Source organism: Psammomys obesus, unplaced genomic scaffold (assembly GCF_907164565.1).
Source record: "Psammomys obesus unplaced genomic scaffold, mPsaObe1.curated_primary_1811, whole genome shotgun sequence".
NCBI classification, from domain to species: Eukaryota; Metazoa; Chordata; class Mammalia; order Rodentia; family Muridae; genus Psammomys; species Psammomys obesus.
The window spans coordinates 15,941,619-15,964,443 of NW_026596149.1; the positions used below are offsets into that span (position 1 = coordinate 15,941,619).

Sequence of the window (22,825 nt, forward strand, 5' to 3'; positions counted from 1 at the left end):
GTATATCCTGTGTGTGCAATAGCTCTGTTCGGCAAAGGGATTTAAAAGAGCCCATTCTTACACTCACTGGCTTTTGGTGATGCCAAGAGCCTCCAGTGATAACATTGGTACACTTGGCCATGGTGTGATAAATTCTGTCTTCCTATGCGATGAATTTCCCACACTGAGAAGACCTTTAGGAGATTATAAACAGGCAGGTAATTAGGTAGGTAGGCAGACAGCAGTGCTACAAGAAATGTTCTGTGTGTCTCTTGGGGCAGTAGGACTTTGGGCTTCCATGGTAAGTTACTGCTGGGTGGGGGATGGCAGAAGCATTAGGTGAGGGAATCTGAGAATGTTTATGAAAAGTGACAAGGGAGAAGAGACGCTACCCTTCAGGTGTCTTATTAAACATCTGACTTTCTTCTTTTCTCCACCCAGGCCAGTGGTTCCCCACTGAAGGGCACTGGGAGTAGGTGTCAGTGTGGCTCATCAAAGGACATGGAACAGTGTCTGGAGAAGTTTGGATTGTCACAGTGAGGTGTCTTGTGCTCTTGGCATCTGGTGGGCCAAAGGTTTGGCCAAGTACCCACAGTCCACCAGGCAGTTCCTTACAAGGGATAAACTGCTTCCCAAAATCAGTAGCATCAAGTTTGAAAAATTCTCACTGAAGGAATGACTATTTTTTTGATCCAGAGGAAGGAAGCCAAGCTGCAAATGTGACCTGGGGCAGGGCCTTTTCGCCAGCTGACTGGCTGCTGGCACCTCCACACAGAGCGTCAGCTAGAGGTTTGCTCCTGGGTAGTTGTGACTTATTGTCCTGAAAAGGCTGAAGAGTCAGTCAGCTGGGTGGGTGGGGCATTGTTCCTTGTTAACTCTTCCCTCTTTGGAAAGGTGGAGTTTCAACAGGAAGGCCTTTCAGGATGTGTCTCCTGTTTGCATGACAACAGTGGAGTTGCGGGGTGCTTCTGGTCAGGCTTATCCACCAGGGTGGTTAGGGTAGGCGTGAGGCCAATAGGGCAGCCTTCCCTTTTCTTGTCCCTTTTCAGCCCATACTGCCCAGAGCATTACCTGGGGAATTTTCAAGGCAAGTTGGCTTGTTGAACGGAGTTAATGAAGTAGGAAAAAGAAAATGGCAGGAAGCAGTGTTTACATATGCATATAAACTAGACACCAGGTATGTCGTGTTTCTGTTAACTTGTTTTGTGTGTGCTAATGTGCATATGCATGAGTGCATACACGTGTGTTTAATTGTGTTTGCCTGTGCGTAAGTTGTGAAGGCTTGAGGATGGCATTGGATGTTTGTCTGTTGTGTTCTTATTTTTTGAGAGAGGGCCACTCACTCACTGAACCCAGAACTCACTTTCCAGGGCCATCCTGGGGTCTATCTGTCGCACACCTTCTAGAACTGGGATTAATATGTTTGTGCTGCTTTGCCTGGGTTTTTTACTAAGGTGTTAGGAGATTTGAACTCTGGTCTTCATGGTTGCATTGGGAGCCTTTTATCATTTGAGCTGCTACCGCATTCCCTGGGTGTTTCTTTCTGGTGCCATAAGGAAAGAGGAGATATCTTGCCACTTGCCAATGTTTTTGTGGTGCCAGGTGTTAGTCAGTGGAAGATACTCCTAAAGCCTGTGGCTTTACTTTTTTATTTTTTTATTTTATTTTTTACACTATTTAGTATCAGTTTTGGACCTAAGCATGAAATAGTCCTGACATAATCACCTTTTATGAGTTGTGTGGTTCAGGTTGCTGTACATAGTACTTCATTTCTCCTTACTATTTTTTAACTTGACTGAATGCACCACTCGGAGATAAAAATTGTTTTTTACGGCTGTGAGCATAAAATGGAAAAGCTTATCGCTGTTAAGCGTATAGATTTTTTCATTACATTTTTGTTATAAATATTTCACTGGCTAAATTCAAATCAGTACGATGGACTTGAAACATAATAATGCTATTGATTTAATAAATGCTGGCATTCCAATGTCATTTATTGATGAAATTAATATTATGTGAGCCGTTTTCTAAAGAGTACATGAGCATTAAGCCATTCTTCAAACAAAAAAAGAACACTATAAAACAAATAGCTTTTTTTAAAAAAAAAAAAAAAGTATGACATATGTTGATGTGAATAAAGTTACCAGAGTTCATTGTAGAAGCACAATTTGTAGTAGTAATTAAAACCTTCCTTTAATTTTACTGAAGCCTATTCTTAGAAATTATGCAAATTATTAGGGCCTTAAAGAGAAACCTGTGCAAATGTTTAATTTCCCAATAGACCAAAAACTGTCATGTTGGAATTAGAAAGATTAATATTGTACAGTGTAGTATGTATTCATTCATTCATTCATTCATTCATTCATTCATTCATTCATTTGTGCATGTATATGTGTTTCTGTGGCTGTGTGTACATCGTGTGTATTTTTTTCTGCACTCATCCTATTCCGTGGGGGAAGGTTGCCCTCCTTTCGAACTTGGGTTTTGCATTTTCTAGGCAAGGCTGAGGTCCCAAACCCCAAGACTTCTCTTCTCTCTGTCTCACCTTCCGGCCTTGAAGTTGAGGTTCCAGGCGTTTGTGGGAATCCCAGTTTATTATGTGGAGGATGAGCTTTGACTCTGGTTCTCATAGCTGGGCAGCAAGTGCTTGTAACCCCTGAGCCATCTCTCCAGTCACCCTCTGCTGTACTTTTGTGTAAGCACAATATACTAAACAATTTAAGGACCTCAAGAAAATCAGGGGTGTATAAATTATATATAATACATAAATGTTTTACTTCATATTAACATAAACAGGAAGGAAGACCCAAAGAACTAGTCATTACTGGAGTTATAGCTACTAGCAAGAAAATCTCTTCAAGCCTTCAGTTCTGGAAGTTAGGCTCAGAATTTGGTTATATTCAGGGATGATTGTCTTCCTTTATGTGTTGAAGTCCTCATCAAGTGCATTTAATTTGTGTTGTGTTAATAGTTTGAGCTCAGTTTCCTCGGTGTCACATTCTGCATATGTTTTTATCACATAGGACGTGTCTGTCTGGTGAAGTGGAGATGGAGAGAGTCTGAGTTCGCTACATGCTCGTTTTAAGAGCAGGACTTGCACGTTTGGTTCTCAACCTTCATAATGCTGCAACCGCTCATGTTGTGGTGACCCCCAACCATAAAATGATTTTTGTCGCTACTTCATAACTGTAATTTTGTAATCTAAATAGCTGATATGCAGGATATCTGAAAACGCGACCCTTATTGAAAGGTCATTCAGCCTCCAAAGGGCTTGAGAACCACTGCTCTGCAGTAAATGCACACGCAGTGAATGAATGTTCAAGGTGAAGTAGACACACGAGACACATGCACTTCTTCTTGATTTCCATGTTCTTTTTCTCTCTACCACTTTCCATAGATTAATAACCATAGTAATTTGTATGTTTATGAAGATCTTCATTGCTCAAGCCAAGGCTTGATCAACCCTGTCTGGAAAGTGTGGCTCTTAACCTTCCCAGGGAGCTTCTCTGTCAGCTGCTGTTTGATTCCTGCAGAGTCCTGGGTCATCCTTTTCAGGGTGGGGCAGAGGGAAGATGTCAAACACCCTAATGTTAGCAGCAGTGACTGACAACATTGTATTAGCTGGTACACGTGCTTTGACATAGTGAGCTCCTGATCAGTGCTTCTGAGAGGAAAATGGAGCACCAGCCAGAACTGTAAAGCCAAAACTCCATGTACCTCTTCATGTTTTTCACATGTACTCCTCCAGAGTAGCTCTTCGTGTTTTTCACAGCTCCGTTGTTTAGCAAACTGAGCCCTGAGCCTGTCCACGGTAGAAGCATGTAGTCTGCCCTGCCTGCCAGCCACGGTAGCTTAGAGCTTCAAGTACAGTATTTAAAACACCACCGACAGAGGGAGGCTGATGTGGACTCAGTGGCTGATGTAAGCTGAACCTCGCTGATAAGATTAGTCAGTCATGGTTAACACTGGTGATAGTAGCAGGAATTAGTATCGATAAAGAGCTGGGATTGATGAGGCACCAAAGACATTCCTGCACACATTCCTCCATTCATCCTTACGCAATGAGCTAGCACATGAAGGGAGAAAAGACATTTATTATTGATGAGGGGGGTGGGGCCTTAGCTCAGTTTGGAAAGTGCTTGCACAAAGCTTTAGGTTTGACCTCCAGCCCAAACCAGATGGAGCGTCACATGCTTATCATCCCAGCACTTGAGAAGCGGAGGCAGGGGGATCATCCCCTGCTACATAGGGAGCTGGACTCCAGCCTGAGCTACATACAGGATAATTCCTGAAAAAAAAAGTGATGAATACTGTGGCTGGGTGTGTTTTAAGATGTTGGGGGGGGCAGTTTAATATCACAATTCTCTTTTATACACTTTCCCTAAGCCATTGAAAACTGTTGTGCATAAACAGTCAAAATTGGAGGTTTTAAAGTAAATTATTAATAGCTGTCACTTTTCAACTTGGTAAAAAAAAGAGCTCTAAAAATTGTGGGAGCCTACAGGTTACAAGATTTTTTTTTCTTAACAAATCGTTGATTTTTACATTACATTTAATTAATCAATTACTTAATGTGTGTGCTTGTGCCGTCTGTGTGCTCGCCTGTGCACCAGTGCACATGTGGAAGCCAGAGGACCACTTGTCTGATCATCTCCTTTACCGCGTGGTCTCCAGCCACCATGCTTGGCAGCACACTCCTTTACCTGGCAAGCCATACCACCAGTCCAGAATTTTAATATATATTTTTTAAGACACTGGACTTACAGCCAAGCTGCTTGTGTTTGAATTTTGGCTCTGAGTGCCTTCGTAGGTCACTAAACCTCTCTGTGCCCTAATGTCCCCCGTGGAGTATAGATACCACTCCATGGATGCTGGGAGGGGCAGGTGACACCATAGGCATTGGTAAGCTCTTGGCATTAAGGCTTCCACTTACTAGATATTAGCTATGTAACCAATCAGATTTCGTGCAGAGTCACTGGGTGCAGCAAGAGCCGGTGAGATCTGCTGAGGTCTTGGAAGGTGCAGACCTTAGTGAGGCCTGAGCAGGAAAAAGGCCAGGTCTTAAGAATCCCTTTGCTATGCCATTCCACTGAAGATGGTCCCCAAGGAGGGATGATCATGAGGGCATGTTAAGACAGTCCTTCCATACAAAAGAATTTTGCTTTTCGTTTTTATCAATTAAAAACTGTGTTAGGGTGAAATTAAAGCGAACTTGGAATATGGATGGGAATGACATCACTGGTATTCATTACAAGAGAGTAGTTTTTCAGTAAACCATTTAAGTGGATTCCAGTCCATGTAACGTTCAGGGTTTCTTGAATGTGACAGGCTTATCTGTAAGTGTCCCAAGGACTTAGTACTCTGTTCTGGTATTAGTGGTAATGCCATCTTTGAGCCAGAGTTTGTGAATAATTTTCCAAAGCTTTGTCAAAGCTGCAATGTCTCTCTTAAACCACATGAATCTTCCATTTTCTCTTAGTAGATAGTTGACTCAGCATCTTCTCTTCAGGAATCCAGAGCTCTGTCTTAGCACTGGGGAGGTGCTGGTGTGGGGGGACATGAATGTATGGATTCTGAACGCCTTAACTGCCTCACAGTAATTGAAATGGTTTCCCAGTGACAGTGTCTTCTCCTGCCTTTCTCATGAGTGATTGTGGATGCCCTGGCACATACCCAGAGCTCTGCTGACGCGTGGGCACTCACTGCTGTCAGTTTCCTCAATTATCCTAATGACTTGATATTAGTGAGAGTTAGTGGCTGTTTTGTTGTTGTTGGTTGGTTGGTTGGTTGGTTTCTGTTTTGTTTTGGTCTACACATTATATTCATGTTCTTCCAGCCTGCAAGTCCAAGTTTTTCTGTCATTTTTAGTCACATGCTTATCATACCCACTCCTCTGTGTGTGTGTGTATGTGTGTGGAGACCAAAAGATGACTTCTAGTGTCTTTTCTGTTGCTTTCTACCTTTTTTTTTTTTTTTTGAGACGGGCTCTCTCATGAACTCAGGGCTCACTAATTGGCTAGACTGGCTATCCAGTGAGCTCTGGGGACTCACGTCTCTCCACCCCAGCAGCTCTAGGGTTACGTGTATACTAGATGGTGTCCAGATTTTGTGTAGATGCTGGGTTTCGGAATTCAGGTTCTCATGATGACACAGTAGGCCCTTTAGCCACTGAGCCATGTCCCTAACCCTTTGTGTTTATCCTTTTGAATGTTTGAACGTCTTAATCATGGACTATTTAGTTTTATAAGTTACAAATAGAAGAATTTGACTGAAAAATCTTCTAAGCCTATGACCTTGTTAGTTGGACTTTTTCCCATCGTGTTTCCCATTTTCTTTTCTGTGGTATTTGCGAGTCTGTCTTCATGCCCATGTATATATTCCGTGTGACATCTAGTGGCATACTACTCTGTTCTTCTGTTTAACTGGTAAATGATAGAGCATAGAACACAGTAGATGTCAGGAAACCATCTGGATTTTTTTTCTTTAATTTGATAGATACTCACTGAGGTATTTTTGGGATGAATCACACATACTGTAACCATGAGAGTCTGGCATTCGCTAGAAAGTACTATGGATACAACATGACCTCTTCTGTGGTTTTTAAACTTCTCTAATGGCCGGAATTTTCAGTGAAAGCTCTTTAAGAACATATCCTGTTTTTAAAGTAAAGTTTCTGGCACTGGCATTTACAAATAATAGAGATAATAGGATTGGTCAAACTCTTCTCCTTGCATGCATTTTGCCTTGAGTCTTAAATTTTCATTATGTTGGTCTAACTATTTTAAAGTGGTGGGATTTCTACATGGTTATAGAAGGGGAGTTTTGTTTGTTCTAGAGGCTGATTAAAAGGTGGTCTTAGGGCTGGAGAAATAATCAGTTGGTAAAGCATTTGGCAGGCAAGTGTGAGGACTGGAGCTGGGATTCTTAGCATTTATGTAAAGAAGCTGGTGTGGCTGAGTATGCTTCTAGCTCCAGTGCTGGGGGCAGGATGGGGTAAGAATGGGGGCACAGGATAGATGGATCCCCGAAGCTCATTGACCAGTCAGCCATTTGATTAAATTGATAAGCCTCAGATTCAGTAGGCGACCCTCTCTCAAAAAATAAAGTTGGAGAGTGGTTGAGGGAGGAGAGCCAACAGTGACTTCTGGAACACGCACACGCACACACACATACAAACACACACGCACGCACACACACACACGGATTCAGACACATTACCCCTCCAAACTGCACAAAGAAGTGATCTTAAGAAAGTGGACTTGTGGGATGAAAGGACAAGTTCAGATTCCTTCAGAAGAAATGGCTTGCTGGACATGTTATTTCTGAGGCCAGGAAGCCATTGATGGGTCCTCACCAGACAACAGCACACAGCAAGGAATCAGACAAGAGAGTAATCAACAGAGCGTTCTATGAGGTATCAGGAGCATTGGAGGTAGTAGGATGGATGTGGACTTAGGTAAATACATCTTTTAGTCAATGATCAACATCAAGGTAAGGGTCTGGGACAGAAGGGCTTTGGCGCTGTGGCTCTGTTCTGTTTGGAATGCTGGCTCTGCTGGCAGAACAGAGACTGATGGTAAAGTATACAAAGGAGAACTGGTATAGCTGCTGGAGTTGAGGACTTAAGCCTGGGGTAGACCAGAAGTCTAGATTGTTGACAGGCCTCTTTTTCAAAGAAAGTGAGAGATGGAAAATTCCACCGAGAGCCTTGGAGATCAGAGGCAGCTAAGAAGTGACCATTTGCTATGATTAGTGTGTAAGACTGCAAGCAGGTTTAGCCTTGTAGCTTTACACGGTGAAGAGTGGGCCATAGCATAGCAGAGAAGCAAGTGGAGGGTTCTAGAGAAATCAGTGTATTCTCTTGAGCCATTTATAGTTACCAGTGTATCTCCAGTGCCCCAGGACATGTCTGTGCTGGCAACACAGCATAATAATAGCTGCTTAAACTTGTTAAGGACATGCAAGGAAGTTTGATTGTAACTTCAGGATAAAAGGATAAAGAGTTTTGCTTAAAAGAAGAAAACACCTGCAAAATTCACAAGTGTGACTCAGATCTCACCCATAAGTACTGGGGGCGTTGGTGTCTGCAGGGAGCATCGATTTTAATCTTTTAATTCAGGTGTCAATTAGTAACCCTGTGTTTAGCTCTCGTGCCTCAGCACCTGCAGTTCGCAGCCCTGCTTCAGTTAGTCCATGTTAATTCACATTAAATACCTGGACTGTTGCTCTGAATTCCTTTTATTTTTCTAAAGTACTTTTGAAAGTCAGTAATTTGTTCACAGCAGCGCCTGTATTGAAGAATTTCTCCTTGCTTTTTTTCCCCCTTAGGCTTATAATTTTATAAAGCTTTGATTGTCAGTTCTTAGGGAATTTATAAAGCTTGTCTTATAAACAACGAAAGTCACCACCTGCATGTAAGAGTGTTTCCTTATGCATGTAATTTTTATTAAGTGTTGATCGTTTACTTCTGAAGGAATTTATTAAGGTTTAGAATGAGTGAGGTCCTTTGAATGCCCCCTGATATGTGACTCATCTCCTTTAATTAGTCCTCCTTGGACATTATTGGGCTGTATTTAAAAATATGCCATGCATACGACAGATCAGATCTGATATGAAAGATATATTTTTTGGATGGAAATGGAGAGAAAGAGGGAAGGGGACAGACACAGAGAGAAAGAGACAGACAGTCAGAGGAGACATGGTTGGGGGGAGGGTCGTCCTGAAAGAGAAAGGGGAGAGGGCATAGAGGAAAGGGAGAGAGGGGGGTTCCCTTTATCCTGGGTGACCAATGATGACATCACAGTTGCCTAAGCAACCTTGGAGTGGGCTACTGCATCAGTATTTATGATTCTTAGATCTGTCATACATGCGGCATATTTTTAAATACATCTCAACAGAGATGGCACCACCAATCTTTTCACCCAGACCATGAGTGTATTGTGAATCTTTGGGTACAGAGACCTTGATAGATTACTATAAAGAAATGAAAAGTGAAAGAGGCTAGAGAGATGGCTCAGCAGCTAAAAGTGCTTGCTGCTCTTGCAAAGGACCAGAGCCCCCAGAAGAAATATCAAGCAGCTCACTACCATTTGTAACTCCAGCTTTAGGGGTTCTGCTGTCTCTTCTGTCCTCCACAGACATTGGCACAAATGTGTGCATACATTATAGTCTTCCCTCTTGACAAAGTGGTGAAGTATTAGAGTTTAACACTTTTTTAAAATTAATTTTCCTTCTTTTGATGAGGTGGGGTCTCACAGGCTGGGGATAGAATTCGGTATGTAGACCAGGCTCGCCTTATATTTAGTCTTCCTGCCTCCGCCTCACAAGTGATGGAATTCTATGAAAAGCCCCCACACCTGGCGGTGGAGGGGAGCAAGTGGGATACACTTACCCTTGCTTGAACACGTGGAGGATAGAGCTCTACACTAGAAATCGTTTTCTTCAACATTGTACATCATCTTTTAGACAGGGTCTCTCTCTCACTAAACCTGGAGCTAGCAGTTCCGCAAACTGGCTGGGCAGCTAGTGCCTGGATCCATCTGTGTCCGTTCACCCATCTCTCGGATTATACACATTTGTCCTACAGCTGACTTGTTACATGAGAGCTGGAGCTCTGAATTCAAGTCCTCGTGCTTTGGAATCAAGCACTTTACCAACTGAGCCATCTCCCCAGCCCCTCTGATGGAGAATTTTTTAAAGGAGTTCCTCTTTTCTACTTTCCTGTTGTACAGAGACGATTGGTTGGCTTTTGCAGTGAGAGCTGAAGTACAGGGCCAGCTCATCATGACAATCTAATTCTTAGAGTTGACTATAGAGTAGCATCATGGAATTCATTCAAAATCCACTTGAGATTTTTCAGATTCGAGAGAGCAATAGATTCCCCCAAGGTTTTTTTGTTTGTTTGTTTGTTTGTTTGTTTGTTTTTGTACTGGATATTCAATTGATGCATTTGGAAATAGCAAGCTTTATTTGAACCTGTTATTACTTTGGGAACAGACTGCAACTACATTTATTTATCTATGACTGCATGCACAGAGTGTGAAGTACGAGATGACCTCCAGTTCGGCAAGATAAATTCTGATATCCTGAACCCAGTCAACCTCATCTGTGGCTGTGTGGCTGGAGAAGATGTCGAAATCTGTTTTCTGGTAGAGGCAGGGAAGCTGCAGGGCTCACACATGAGGTTTCAAGAAAGGGTTGGTACTGGCAGACGCATATTAGAAAGGAAATGCAATGCTTATCTTTATTGAGTAGGAGTCAGGTTCAGATGCCCCCAGGGCACTGCAAGCTCTCACAAGTGCTAGGGTGGTGGACTCAACCAGTGACCAACCCAGCCAGCCATTAGCCTGTTTGGAAGGGGAATAGGAGATTCTCACTGATGGATGCCTGGTCATGTAGTTTCGTGGCAAACGGCCCTGCTTTTTTTCTGAAGATCATTCTGCTGGGTTTCGGATGACTGATGGCCACCCTTATTGTGTGGGACTTCAGCAGAGAACACCTGGCAAGATCAAAGCAATGCAGTGCCACTCGAGTAGTTTTGCTTCATGTAAATTTAAGCATGGCCAACGAAGGCATGCTACCTCTCCCTTGGAAAAGTCATTTAGCCTGCAGAAAATAATTAAATCCACAGTGTCTTGCAATAATTAGAAATTAGAAATGGGGAGGATTAATTATTTCCATCAGATTTCAGTCACTCAAGAAAATGCTGAAGAATGGAGTCCAAACAGTTCCCGAGTTAATTCATGGTGCCATCTCTTTAACGCGCTCACCTTTGTCCCCGCAGGACCATGCAGACCTGCGAAGCCATTTCTTCACAGTTGGGATGAAGCTGGAGACAGTGAATATGAGTGAGCCTTTTCATATCTGTCCTGCATCAGTGACCAAGGTGGGTTTTCTGCTTTGCTCCTTGCTCTTTGCGCCACAGTGAACCATATAAGTCTTCAAAGGTAGGTAGATGTAATATGTGCCTACGGGCAACACTTACAGCACCACCCAATAAATAAGCCAAAGGGAGGTGGCTGTCCCTCCTTCCTACTTGCATTAAACTCTGCGAAAGGGGGCAGATGAGTCTAGCCAAACACCTCCTTCTAGATGGACAGAGTTACTGTTTCTCTCTTAATAGTTGTCTGGTTAAGTTGCATTTTACAAGCATTATAGGGTTAACTTACTGGCTCAGTGGCTAAGAGGGATTAGAGGGCAGGCATGAGAACCTGGCTTCAATCCCCCAGCTCTTGTGTTAAAAGTTGGTTGTGGCATGCCTGCAGTCCAAGCACTGAGAGGGCAGAAACAGGAGAATTACTGGGGTTTGCTGGCCAGCCAGCCTAGCCAGATCCAACCGGCAGCTAGCCAACCATCCACACCATTAGAAAGCCCCAGGACTGTGAGCTCCAGGCTCAGCGAGAAATCTTGTTTCCTGGAAAAGATGGGGCATGATAGTTCAGGACACATGACATCCTTCTCTGCAAATGGGATGCACTCACCCACACACAAGTGCACATACAGGCATGTGCTATACACACACAATAAAGACTAAGTAGCTGTTCTTTCCTGACCACCTATTTATATTTAGGAAATACCTGGAGGTAGTGAAAGCAGATTCTTATTTCCTCGTAAACCAGCATTTCTGTCCTCCCTCCCCCACATTTACCTTCATTAGCTAGAGGAAGTCACGTGTTTCCAAAATGAAATTCCTTTTCTGTGTAAAGTTGCTTTTATGCTGATCTGACAGTCTTTTAAGATTATGTGATTATTAATATCATCTCTTCTTCATAAGAGAAATCCCAGTGGTTCTAACAATGGTTGAGTTTGAATTGTGTGTTTCTCACCTTAAATATTAGCTTTGGCTAAGTGGTAGGAGATGCCAACAACCTTAGCATTTTCAGTCAGATGTGTCTTTCAGTTAGTGACCTTTTATATTCAGAGAAAGACTTTGATTAAAGATTCAAGGTTCAATTACATTTTAATTTCTGTTTCCAAAGGAAACTGGATCTATTCTTGTAGCAACACAAATATTATATTTGAGGCCTTCTTTCTTTTTTCTCTCCTTCCTTGCTTTCTTCCTTCCCCTCCTCTCTCTCTCCCTTCATTTTGTCGCTCCCTTTTTTCCTCCCTCCCTCCCTCCTACCTTTGTTCCTATCTTTTACATGATTTGGTAGAATATCAGAACATTAGTGGTGATGCTGTATTAAAAACATGCAAACTGATTGTAATCATGACATACAGCTTACTTTCTAAAATTTTTTAAGGGAGCACAATTTTTTTTTCTAAATTAATATATTAAAAGGAAAAGTGTACAAGCTTTGCTAGATAATAATGGGCTTCAAACTTCAGACAGCCCTGTTGCTCCACCACCTATTAAAAACCTTTGATTGAAAACAGTGTTTCCGCCTTTGCTGTATCTGGTAGTTGTCATCAGTTTCCCCCAGATGGAAGAATTGTCCCTCTGTCTTACAACCTGGCCAAAATTTCCCTTTGTGCCAGAGTTGGGTGATGAAGCAATGGCAGCCATCCACTTTTCTGGGTATATGGACTTGTCTAAAATACCACAGTGACAGCTTCCCCTGGTCTCTGGAAAATAAGCAGTCAGAGCTCGTATATTCAACCCGTAGTGGTCACATTTCTCACATTTTTAAACCTTTAAATTATTGTGACATTCAGTGTTAGACAGTGACACATTTCTTAAAGCTAGCCTCAAATATTGTTGTCAATTCGGATCGACTTTCAGCCACAGAGGTTGAGTTTTTCCAATCATTTCTCCTTAAGTCATCTCACTGGAAGAAGGAAGTATTTCCAGTTACTTTGAAAGTACATTTTCACATTACTTTTCTTTGCATTTGTATCAGAGAGGATATCTTTATACCATTCTGCCGCAGACATACCCTCATTCTTGTCTTACTGCCTACTTGCTGTTTTAATACATGAACTGGGACATGGCTTTGCCTCTTAGAATCCCTGTAGGTAGGTAGGCTCAAGGCCCATCTTCATGTATGTTTTATCAGAAATACCTTTATGACAAAGGTATTTATAATTAAATACAGTTTCACTAGAGGAGATACCAGGAGTACATAGGATCATATTTCACTGTATCCATGTCTGAAATTCTCAAAAATTGTTAAATGTTATTTCTCTAAACACTGAAAAATGTTTCAGACTATTTTGCTTGAGAATATTGCACACTGAATTGTCATTACCTCTTTAAAACGGAAGCTTCACACATGCACCTCGTTGAGGTTTTTCTTCTTGACAGCCTGTTGAAGATAAAGTAAATGCTATTAAAGCAGATCAATAAATGCAGAAGTTCCCCAGTGTTAAGTGACCAGGCTTTACTAGTGGAGCAGGACTAGTTCAAACCCTGGAGGATGAGGTGTTAACAGTGTTGGTATATGTGAACTATGTTGTATTGACTAGAGAACAGGGCAAAACAACTCAAGCCAGGGCTTCTATTTCTATCACTTCCACTTGTGTTTCTTCGGTTTGTGTTTCTGCTAGTTCCAAGCTATATGGTCTTAGGCACTTCACTTCCCAGACCTGTGAGCTCTGTATCAACGGTAACACAAGGCAATGGTTTTCATCCCTGGGAGCATGCACCCTGATCGAGCTGAGGGAACCTACTGAACTTTTCTCTGAACTGTTCTTACGTCAATGTGCAGTTTGATAATTCTGGATATTTTTTTTAAAGATTTATTTATTTATTATGTATACAATGTTGTGTTTGTATCTACACCTGCACACCAGAAGGGGGTGCCAGATCTCATTTTAGATGGTTGTGAGCCACCTTGTGGTTGCTGGGAATTGAACTCAGAACCTCTGGAAGAGCAGCCAGTGCTCTTAACCTCTGAGCCATCTTTCCAGCCCGATTCTGGACATCTTTAGATGGGGTCGCATGGAGCTTAGGTACCCTACCATCAGGATGTCATAATGTCTGTGAGGAGTTCTCTGTATGTGTGGTAGGACTGATGACAGTAAACTTGAAGATAGTTACTGAGTGTCATAGGCTTTGTTCTGGGCAGTTGTTGTTATCAGGTATACATTATATGGAAGGGAATCAGATAACAGAAAAATAAGGAGTAAATGAATATAGTATAGTGTAAAGCAAATACTAAGGAGACAGATCCCAAGAAGGGGTTACTGAAAACTGTGGCTGGTGGGGAAATGTGAACTTTTTTTCTTTTTTTAGTTTTTTTTTTTCTTTTTTTTTAGTTTTTGTTTTGTGTGTATGGGTGTTTTGCCTGCATGTATGTCTATGTACCATGTGGTTGCAGAAGCCAGAAGAGGTCATCAGATCCCTTGGAAATGGAATTACAGACAGGTGTGAGCCATCATGTGGGTGCTGGCAATTAAACTCGGAACCTCTGGAAGAACAACTAATGCTATGAACCAGTGAGCCATCTCTCCAGTCCCAAAGTGTGTTTGTTAAATATAACCATCATCAGGAATTACTTTCTTGGGCAAGATGGCCATGATCTGCTCCCCCCTCCCCTTTTTAATCTGCTTTTAAACAGGGTCTCATGTAACCCAGGCTGTCCTTAAACTCTTGATCCTCATGCCTCCATTTTCAGGTGTTAAGATTACAGGCTCCTGTTACCATGCCTAGCTTGATTCTTTGCTTCTTAAATTCAGTGTTCAAGGGCAACCCTCAGTGAATACAATTAGAGCTAGTTACTGATATCAAAATCAAGAGGTGCAGACTAGAGTTTCTACTCTTGCTTGATGTTAAAATAGATTTACTCTAAAATATACTTTGTAATGGGAGGAAATAGGAAATACAGCTTAGTAAAAACGGAAAGTATTGTGTGTGCGTGTGTGTGTGTGTGTGTGTGTGTGTGTGTGTGTGTGTGCATGTGTGCGTGTGTATATGTGTGAGCTTGTAGGGGTGGAACCTCTGATCTTGCTGTCTGTTTAGAGCATTTCTTTTTCTTTTCTTTGTAATATTGGAGATTGAATCTAGTACCTAATACACGCTAGGCAAGCGCTCCACCACTGAACTATATTTTGAGTCATTTTTAGATTTATTTTTTACTTTGAGGCAGAATCTCACTATCTTGCCCTGGCTGGTCTTGAACTCATTCTGTAGCCTGAACAATTGGAAAACTTGTGAACTTAAGACTCCTCTGACTTGGCCTCTTGAGCTGTGCTGACAGACATTCATCACTAGACATGGCGTGTACCTTTTTATCATTGACATTTTCTTCACATTCATTGTATATTCATATGTAAAACATTTTCATGCCTCTAAATCACTTGATGGATAAAAGAGGTCACTGTCCTCAAAGAACATCTGATGTTTTGGTGGTGACAGGTGACAGGTGGAGATGGAAATATGGCGTAAAGACAAGTTCTTCAGCCTACATGAGTTTCTCTCTGGCTACAGGGAGAGAAAGCTGTAATGCACATGAGTCTGAAGTCTCCCAGGGCTGAAGTCGGAAGTGTTGAAGGATCTAGTGTGAGGTGTTTGGGCCCTGTTGTAGAGAATGAGGTGCTATTTTGATCTTTTAATACCTAGTTTATTTTTCTCCAGATAGGAATTCTTTTAAATGTCTGTCAGTTTGCTTTTCTTCCATGTGAGACCCTTGTTTTATATTTCTAAGTCTTTATTTATTTATTTTTGTTTTCATTTAGTAATATGTACTGAAATGTTGGTTTGTGCTAAAAATCAGTTTGAAATGACATATTGAAATTGACTTTTTCTTCTTTCCTTCTTTCTTTCTTTCTTTTTTTTTTTTTAGGTTTTTAACAGTCATTTTTTCCAAGTAACTATTGATGATCTAAGACCTGAACCTAACAAACTCTCAATGCTGTGCCATGCAGACTCTTTGGGGATTTTGCCAGTACAGTGGTGCCTTAAAAATGGAGTCAACCTCACTCCTCCCAAAGGTTTGTAGCCCATGGAAATTTCTGGGGTTGGAATGATCCAGTCTGGTGTCTTATTGTCTCTGAAATGATGTCATCATGTTTATATGGACAAGTTGCAGTGTGAATTGACACATGATGGAAGCAAAGAGTTCTTCATTAGCTTGATTGACATTGATGTCACCAATAGCTCCACCCCTTGAAGGTTTGTTGGGCTGGAATTGTGGCCTTAATGGAAAGGCACTTCCTCCATCAGTTACTGTATAGTTGCTTTTCTGCTGCTGGGTAGTGACTGGTCCAGGTAGCTATGCTGCCGAGTGATTGAAGTTAAAGATATAAAAATGTCTGGGAAGTCATTTTATATGGACAACAAAACAACAATGTCGAATTTCTTTAGACTTTAGTGTACTTTTTCCATTGCTCATAAACACGTAGAGTCCAAAAAGTTAATGTAATAGCCCATTTTGATAATTCACTCAATGCTATAATGTGGTAGCATAATTCACTTCATGTACAACAATTCACATAGGGCCAGGTTACACTAATGTGCTTTTAAATTGAGATCTAAGAATCACTTGCCTAACAGCACCCCTGTAGTTTGTCATGCAGGTTGTTATTGGCTACATGTCCAAGGCTGACTCAGGGGGAACAACAATGAATGAAAAGTGAGGCCCTATGCTGGTGTTCTCAGATAGTAGAGCCAGGAAAGCCAGGAATACAAGATCAATCTCAGCTATGTAGTGCATGTAAGACCAGCCTTGGGTAAGTGAAACCTTCATTCTGAAAATAAATAAACCAAATGCTAAACGAAATGAAACATCAGAATATCAGAGGGTAACGTAAAGGGACTAGCAGGAGAGAAAATTTGAGGAAGATTAGGAAAAATAAACCTAATGGGGCAGGATGCTACAGACTATCTTAAACAAAAGGAGTTTTACATGATCCTTTTCGAATCCTTTTAGGGATTATGGGATAACTTCTGATGTCATGTTTGCTGGCTGGCGGTCACGAGCTATGCATGCCACTGGCTTGTGCTGTACCTGGCTTATCTGTAGCATTGTTGTCTTTGCTGGGCTCTGACCCTCATTTTTTTCTGTACCCTTTTCCACGGAGGAGGAAGTACTTTTGTGTATCTCCATTTCAGCGTTGACGCTTCTGATCACAGTTGTGTAGTTGTATGGATGATGACATAGCAGTGAACTTTCTTGTCAGTGTTTGAAGTTTCTGACTCACCGTGTCCTCACAAATTGTGTTATGAGGACACTTCATCGCTCACAGGTGCCATGCCCAAAGAAACAAGGATTTGAGTGACAGACAGGAGCTGTGGTCTCCAACGTCTGCTTCTGATGATGGTGGAAAAAGTTCCACTCTGTGAGCCCTTTTTGTGTCTCTGTTTGGGTTCTTGTGACCTGCACCAGATAAAAAGCTTAGGTTTCGGCGGACTTCATGGTAGTTTCTAGGTAACACCTAGAACCAAATCAACAGTCAGACTCTTACACATCTACATACAAGCTTCTACTCTCCATGGCTTATTGGAAATTAGTATAGTTTTTTTTTTCCACTATAGAATTTCTATGTCTGACCACTTGCATAGTTTTAAGGCCCATAGATTCATCCTCAGCTCTTTGAACTTCTGTACCTGAAACATGTGGAGTGGACCCCATTGGTCAGAAGAGAGCCTATATAATGGAAATGCCACTTGGATAGATGTCACAAACCTCCCCTTAGAAATTACATGTATTTTAGAATTAATAAAGGACAAACACTTATACAGTGATTTTGGCTACTTGTTTAGTTCATTGTGACAGAGGCTTTGTGGGTATCTGTGTGATACAGTTCTTGAATGCATATCTGAAATACATGAAAAGAGGTTGTTGATGTCTCTTCAATATTTATTAGGAAAATGAATGTAGCTATTTGGCCACTCACATGATATTAAGATTACTGTGCATTACTATAACTGAACTCTTAAACCTAGAGTGAATGATTACATACACATTTATAAAATGAACTGTTTTCTATACTAAGATTTTTGGTGTGTGTGTTTATGTTTGTGTATGTGCGTGTTTGTATGTATGTATACATGTGTGCAAGTACAGCTGAGGCCAGAAGAGTGCATCAGCTCATCTGGAGCTGGAGTTAATAAGTGGTTTTGCGCTTCCTGGTATGGATACTGGAAGCTGGATTCTGGTCTTTGCAATAACAGCAAGCTCTCTTAACCGCTGGGCCCTATCTGGCCGGCTCCAAGATCTTTATGCCTGATGCCTGTCCACCATTGTAAGTTTTTCCCCCTTGTCACCCAAACGCTTGTGACTTCTGAGTGAAATTATCTTGAGCAACCTTCTTAACTATTCCTTACAAAGGTGAAACATGCCTTTCAGCAAAATTTGAAAAAGAAAAACAGTGTTTGCTCATGGATTTGATAGTTTTTTTTGGTAGGATATTGACATGGTAATTAGTACTTGCTAAAAAGAAATCCCAATTGCAAATCGTTACAGCACTCCTGAAGTGACAAGCACCCTTAGTTAAAGAGCCCGTGGAGCTCTCTGCCTGTCCGCTGGCTGTGTGATGGCTGTAATGAAGTAGAATGTTTCCTTATTATCCAATAAGAAAAGAAGGAAACATAGAGAGAGAGTCACAAGGACCACGAAATGATATATTCTAAGGAAAATACACAGGTTTGTGTGTGGGTGTGTGGGTGTGTCGGTGTGCATTCAATCAGGTGCATCTGGAGGTAGGAAGTCAACCTCAGCTGCTGATCTTTCGTGCCACGGTCTATCTGGCTTTTTTTTTGGGGGGGGGAACACATATACTTTGTTTATTTATTAACATCTTTATTGAAAAAAAATTTCATACATTATCATCACACTTTTCTCATCTCTGATCCTCTCTAATTTCTCACCCATCTATCTCTATGCCCCTTTTTCCCCTCTGTCTTTAAAAAAACAAAAAAGCAATCAAGTAAGCAACAGCAACAAAAACCCAACACACACACACACACACACACACACACACACACCATTGAAAAGCAAAGAGAAGAACAGCAGCATTTGGGTTTGATGGCTGTTGAGAAATAGCCTTAGTCTTCGCTGTGAGAGTATAGGTAAGTGCTTTAGCATGGATGCAGACCAAATATTCTAAGTACTCTGCAGGAGGATGTGTTAACCATAATATTTAAATCCTATACCATGCTACATGAGGAATTTTCACACTCAAGTGGAATGTTTTCATATTTGAAATGGGTCTTAAAAATTATCTCATTTAAGCCCCAGTCATTTTACCCCTCTGGGGAACTCTGAGCTCAGTTGTATTAAATGGTTTCTGAAATCCCAAGAGGTTGTCTAAATACCAGCCTTATAATCGCCAATGAATGCTTTTCTGCATAACTATACTACGCTTTGCTGCTGTTCCCATGGCTGGCGTCTCCACACAATCCATCCTTCAGGACAGTTTGGGTGGCCATAGGCAGGGCTGGCAGATGTTAGCGGGCTGTGACTTTTGCCTGGGTAATTGGTCTACGCTTCAGAGCAGTTGGTGAATTACAGTTTGAAGGTGTAATTTTCCAAATGTTGATGGTTATACGACAGTTGTGGCTTTGTTTATTGGGCTCTGGTTTCATCTCATGAGGATAGATTATATTTATGTTGGTAATTAAAATGAATGCGTATTTAGAGGTGTTGATATGGTGGGTTTGTAATGTGGTTTAGTGGTTTCCTTTTGAGGTAGTTCATTACATGTCTTATCTTACTCCGAGGCCTGGGAACCCTGTTGCAGGATTTTTCAATCACCATTCTATATTTTATTAATGTATGAAAGGAGAAGTTTTTAAAGTTTGTGTTAAGCTTGAACATTGGGGTTTATAGCTAGAATGTATAAGATATAATATTCACATTTCCAAGAGATTTCAAAGGTTTTCCTGTGTGTTTAGATTTCTGTGAAAACTGTGAATACTTCTTGTAATTTGAATGTTGTCTGGTCTCTGACAGACTTTTTAGGTAGAAGGCAACATAGGAGAGAGACGTGCCAAGAACACAGATCTCTTTTTGTGTTGTTTTGACTCTGCTATTTTTTAAAAGAGAAAAAGGAAAAAAAAATATCTGCCCCAGACTCCAGAGGCAAGACTTCTAAGCTAGGATGGACAGGAACTGCTCAGTGGCTCTCTGCCTCAGTGCTTTGCTCTTGCACAAAGGATAGAACCTAAGAGATTCGATCCTGATGTTTTAGCCCTATAAAGGACTGCCAGCATTATAGGCCTTATCAAAAGTGATTAAACATATATAAATAAGTGAACTAAAGGAAAAGATCCATAGGCCATCAACCTTTAATAGATAGGGAAAAAGAACATTATTTCTCTTTTGTTTCATTCTCTACTTAAAAGGTCACATTTAATTGAAAAGAGAAAAGAGGATGAAGCTGGGTTGCATTTAATATTGAAAATATTTCTGCCTGTTAAAAACGAAGAATTATTTTTGCTTACCTTTTCATTCTTCAAGATTTTTAAAGTGTTATTTTTTTTCTGTCAACACTTGATATTTATATGATACTAGAGTCTATTTGAGAGATATCTGTGTCTCCTAAGATAATTCAGTAGCATGTTGGTTTAGTTTTTACACAGAGAAGTGTTTTAATTGGCACACAGTGGCCAAATGCTTCTTAGCCTAATTCATCTTCTGTAAGATGAAGCATTGCGGCTAGTGTTTATATCAAATAAACTCTCTGGTTCCCTTCCTCTTGGGCCACTTTGCCTTGTTTTTCTGTGTGATTCCATGAATATAAACAGAAAGAAGAACTCTGATGGAAATGGATGAATGTCTACTATGTTAAATGACTATGGAGTGTCCTGAGATACATAGGTTAATACTCCAATACTTCTCACTGCCCTTGTTTGTTGCTTTCAGTTGATTTTTGTGTATAAAAAGACCAGCATATGGTCCTCTTGAACTTCAAAGTAGAATCGCTTTGCATGTATTTTCTTGTCTATTATGACTGTACCATTAGAATTCTGCTTTAACCAGCTTATTCCATCTTGGCCTTACCGTTCTTCTTGCTGGTTGTGAACTCATACCTTGGTTTTGGGCTCACAGAAGCTTTTCCATGTAGGACCTACCCCCTCTCTCCCACAAAGAGCCCTGTCTCCTTCCGAGGTTTTAGGATGGTGATGTCTCTCCCCTTCCCTTCCTCTTTTCATTCTTTTATTTATTTACTTCTTAAAACATAGGATCTGGAGATGAAACTCAGGTCCTCATGCTTGGAAAGCCAGCACTGTACTGACGGAGTCATCTTTCTAGCCCAGCTGACTCTTTCTATCTTTGCTTTGTGTCAGTGAAATTTGAGCTTCATAAGGGGAAGAGTTATATGGATTTGCTTCACTTCTCTAATCCCAGTATTAGAACCACACCTCACACCCATAATGCATTGGGTCAGCTTACTCTTTTGTCTAGGATATATGCCCTATCTTGTCTGGGCCCATCCTTAAGAGGAAGAGCTAAATCACCTCTTTATACCAAAGAGAGACCTTTCTCAGGGACTCTGTACTTGGACAGAATATGGACTGGTGAAGCTCAGGAGGGATGCCCTGTTGGTGTCACTCATGGTGTGTGTCACACATTGTAGAGGAACTTCGTTAATTGACACATGATCTGACTTTGCATTGTACAAGAACAAAGATGTTATTATTATTTTTTTATTACTGAAGACCTTTCACAGTCATTACTGAAAACTTAAAAACTACAAAGAGGCTGAAGACATTTGACCCAAGTTCTAAACAATTACTTTTCTTATATTTTCCTGTTCTTTGCATATTTTGTATAACTCTAGTAATTCTGTAAGTTTGCAGTTAGATTGTATATATAGTTAATATTATTATACATTATATAAATTATATATACATACACATACATACATATATTATTTAATTCTGTGTATTGGTGTAAGGGAATCAGATTCCCTGGAACTGGAGTTATAGACAGTTGTGAGCCTCCATGTGGGTAATGGGAAGTGAACCCAGATCCTCTGAAAGAGCAGCCAGTGTTCTTAACCATTGAGCCATCTCTCCAGCCCCTGCAGTTAGTCTTTTAGCTAAGGCCATAGATTTTTTTATGATTTTTCCCCCCAACCATTCAGTTTCATGCCTGTATGATACCCTAGGGGCTTGAAGATGGCTTGTCTAAATCTTATGTCATTTTCTGTTAATGGAAAGTTATTTCTGCCTTCCCCAAGTTTCATAAACTTGCCATATATTTCCCAATATCTAACCCATTTTTCAGTTGGAGGGGTCACTTTATGGGATAAATTCCCAGGAATATAACTGTCAAAGGGCATAACTCTTTATACTGTAAGTTTTTCAAAGGCACTGTCCATTTGCACAACCATGTTTAATGGCTGTTTGATGTCTGTTAATTTGTATCACAAGAAAACGGGTCATCAACCTCTTCCCCCTTGCACCCATGCCATTTGGAGTGTCCTCATTCAAAAGAAATAGCAATAAAGGCTTAAATACCTTTAATGGCTGTCATTCACATACTCTCCCTAGGCGGCTTCTTAAGAATTGTAATAGCTTAAGGGGTTTTATTTCCTCTTTATTTATTTTTTTCTCCTCTTTGCTGTTTTCTTCCCTCCCTCCTGGTTTAAGACATGTTTTCCTGGCTGTGCTTAAGCCTCAGTACTTCTTGTCCTGTCTCTGTTGATGAATGAGTGTAATTGACCCCTGTTGTCTCTATTATACAATCCCTGGCAATTTGTTTTTTTATGTAGCAGTTATTTTCTGAGCTGCCTCAAAACTGCCTTACAAAAAGAGCTCATTATCAGCCCAAAGGAAAAGAATTTTAAATGATGGAATGAATAACAGTCCCTGAGAGAAGGGGGAGGAAAATCCTAAGCCATTCCAATTTTCAAGTAAATGAGTGAGTTTTAGGGTCAAGATAATTAATTGCTGCATAGATGAAGCCCAGCAAGACTTGATTGTAGCTAGAAATTATTAGATTAAAAATGGCTTCCC

The 22,825-nt window shown here is 40.9% G+C and overlaps 1 protein-coding gene across 4 annotated transcripts in view; it reads left to right on the forward strand.

Annotated features, from left to right (window-relative positions):
* Positions 1-22,825, forward strand: part of Sfmbt2 (Scm like with four mbt domains 2) — a 183,418-nt gene that overhangs the window by 99,386 nt on the left and 61,207 nt on the right. For all 4 annotated transcript variants that reach the window (XM_055593892.1, XM_055593894.1, XM_055593893.1 and 1 more), the window contains exons 8-9: positions 10,763-10,864; positions 15,705-15,852. In XM_055593892.1, coding sequence (XP_055449867.1) covers positions 10,763-10,864; positions 15,705-15,852 — 250 coding nt within the window. The remainder of the gene's footprint in view (positions 1-10,762; positions 10,865-15,704; positions 15,853-22,825) is intronic.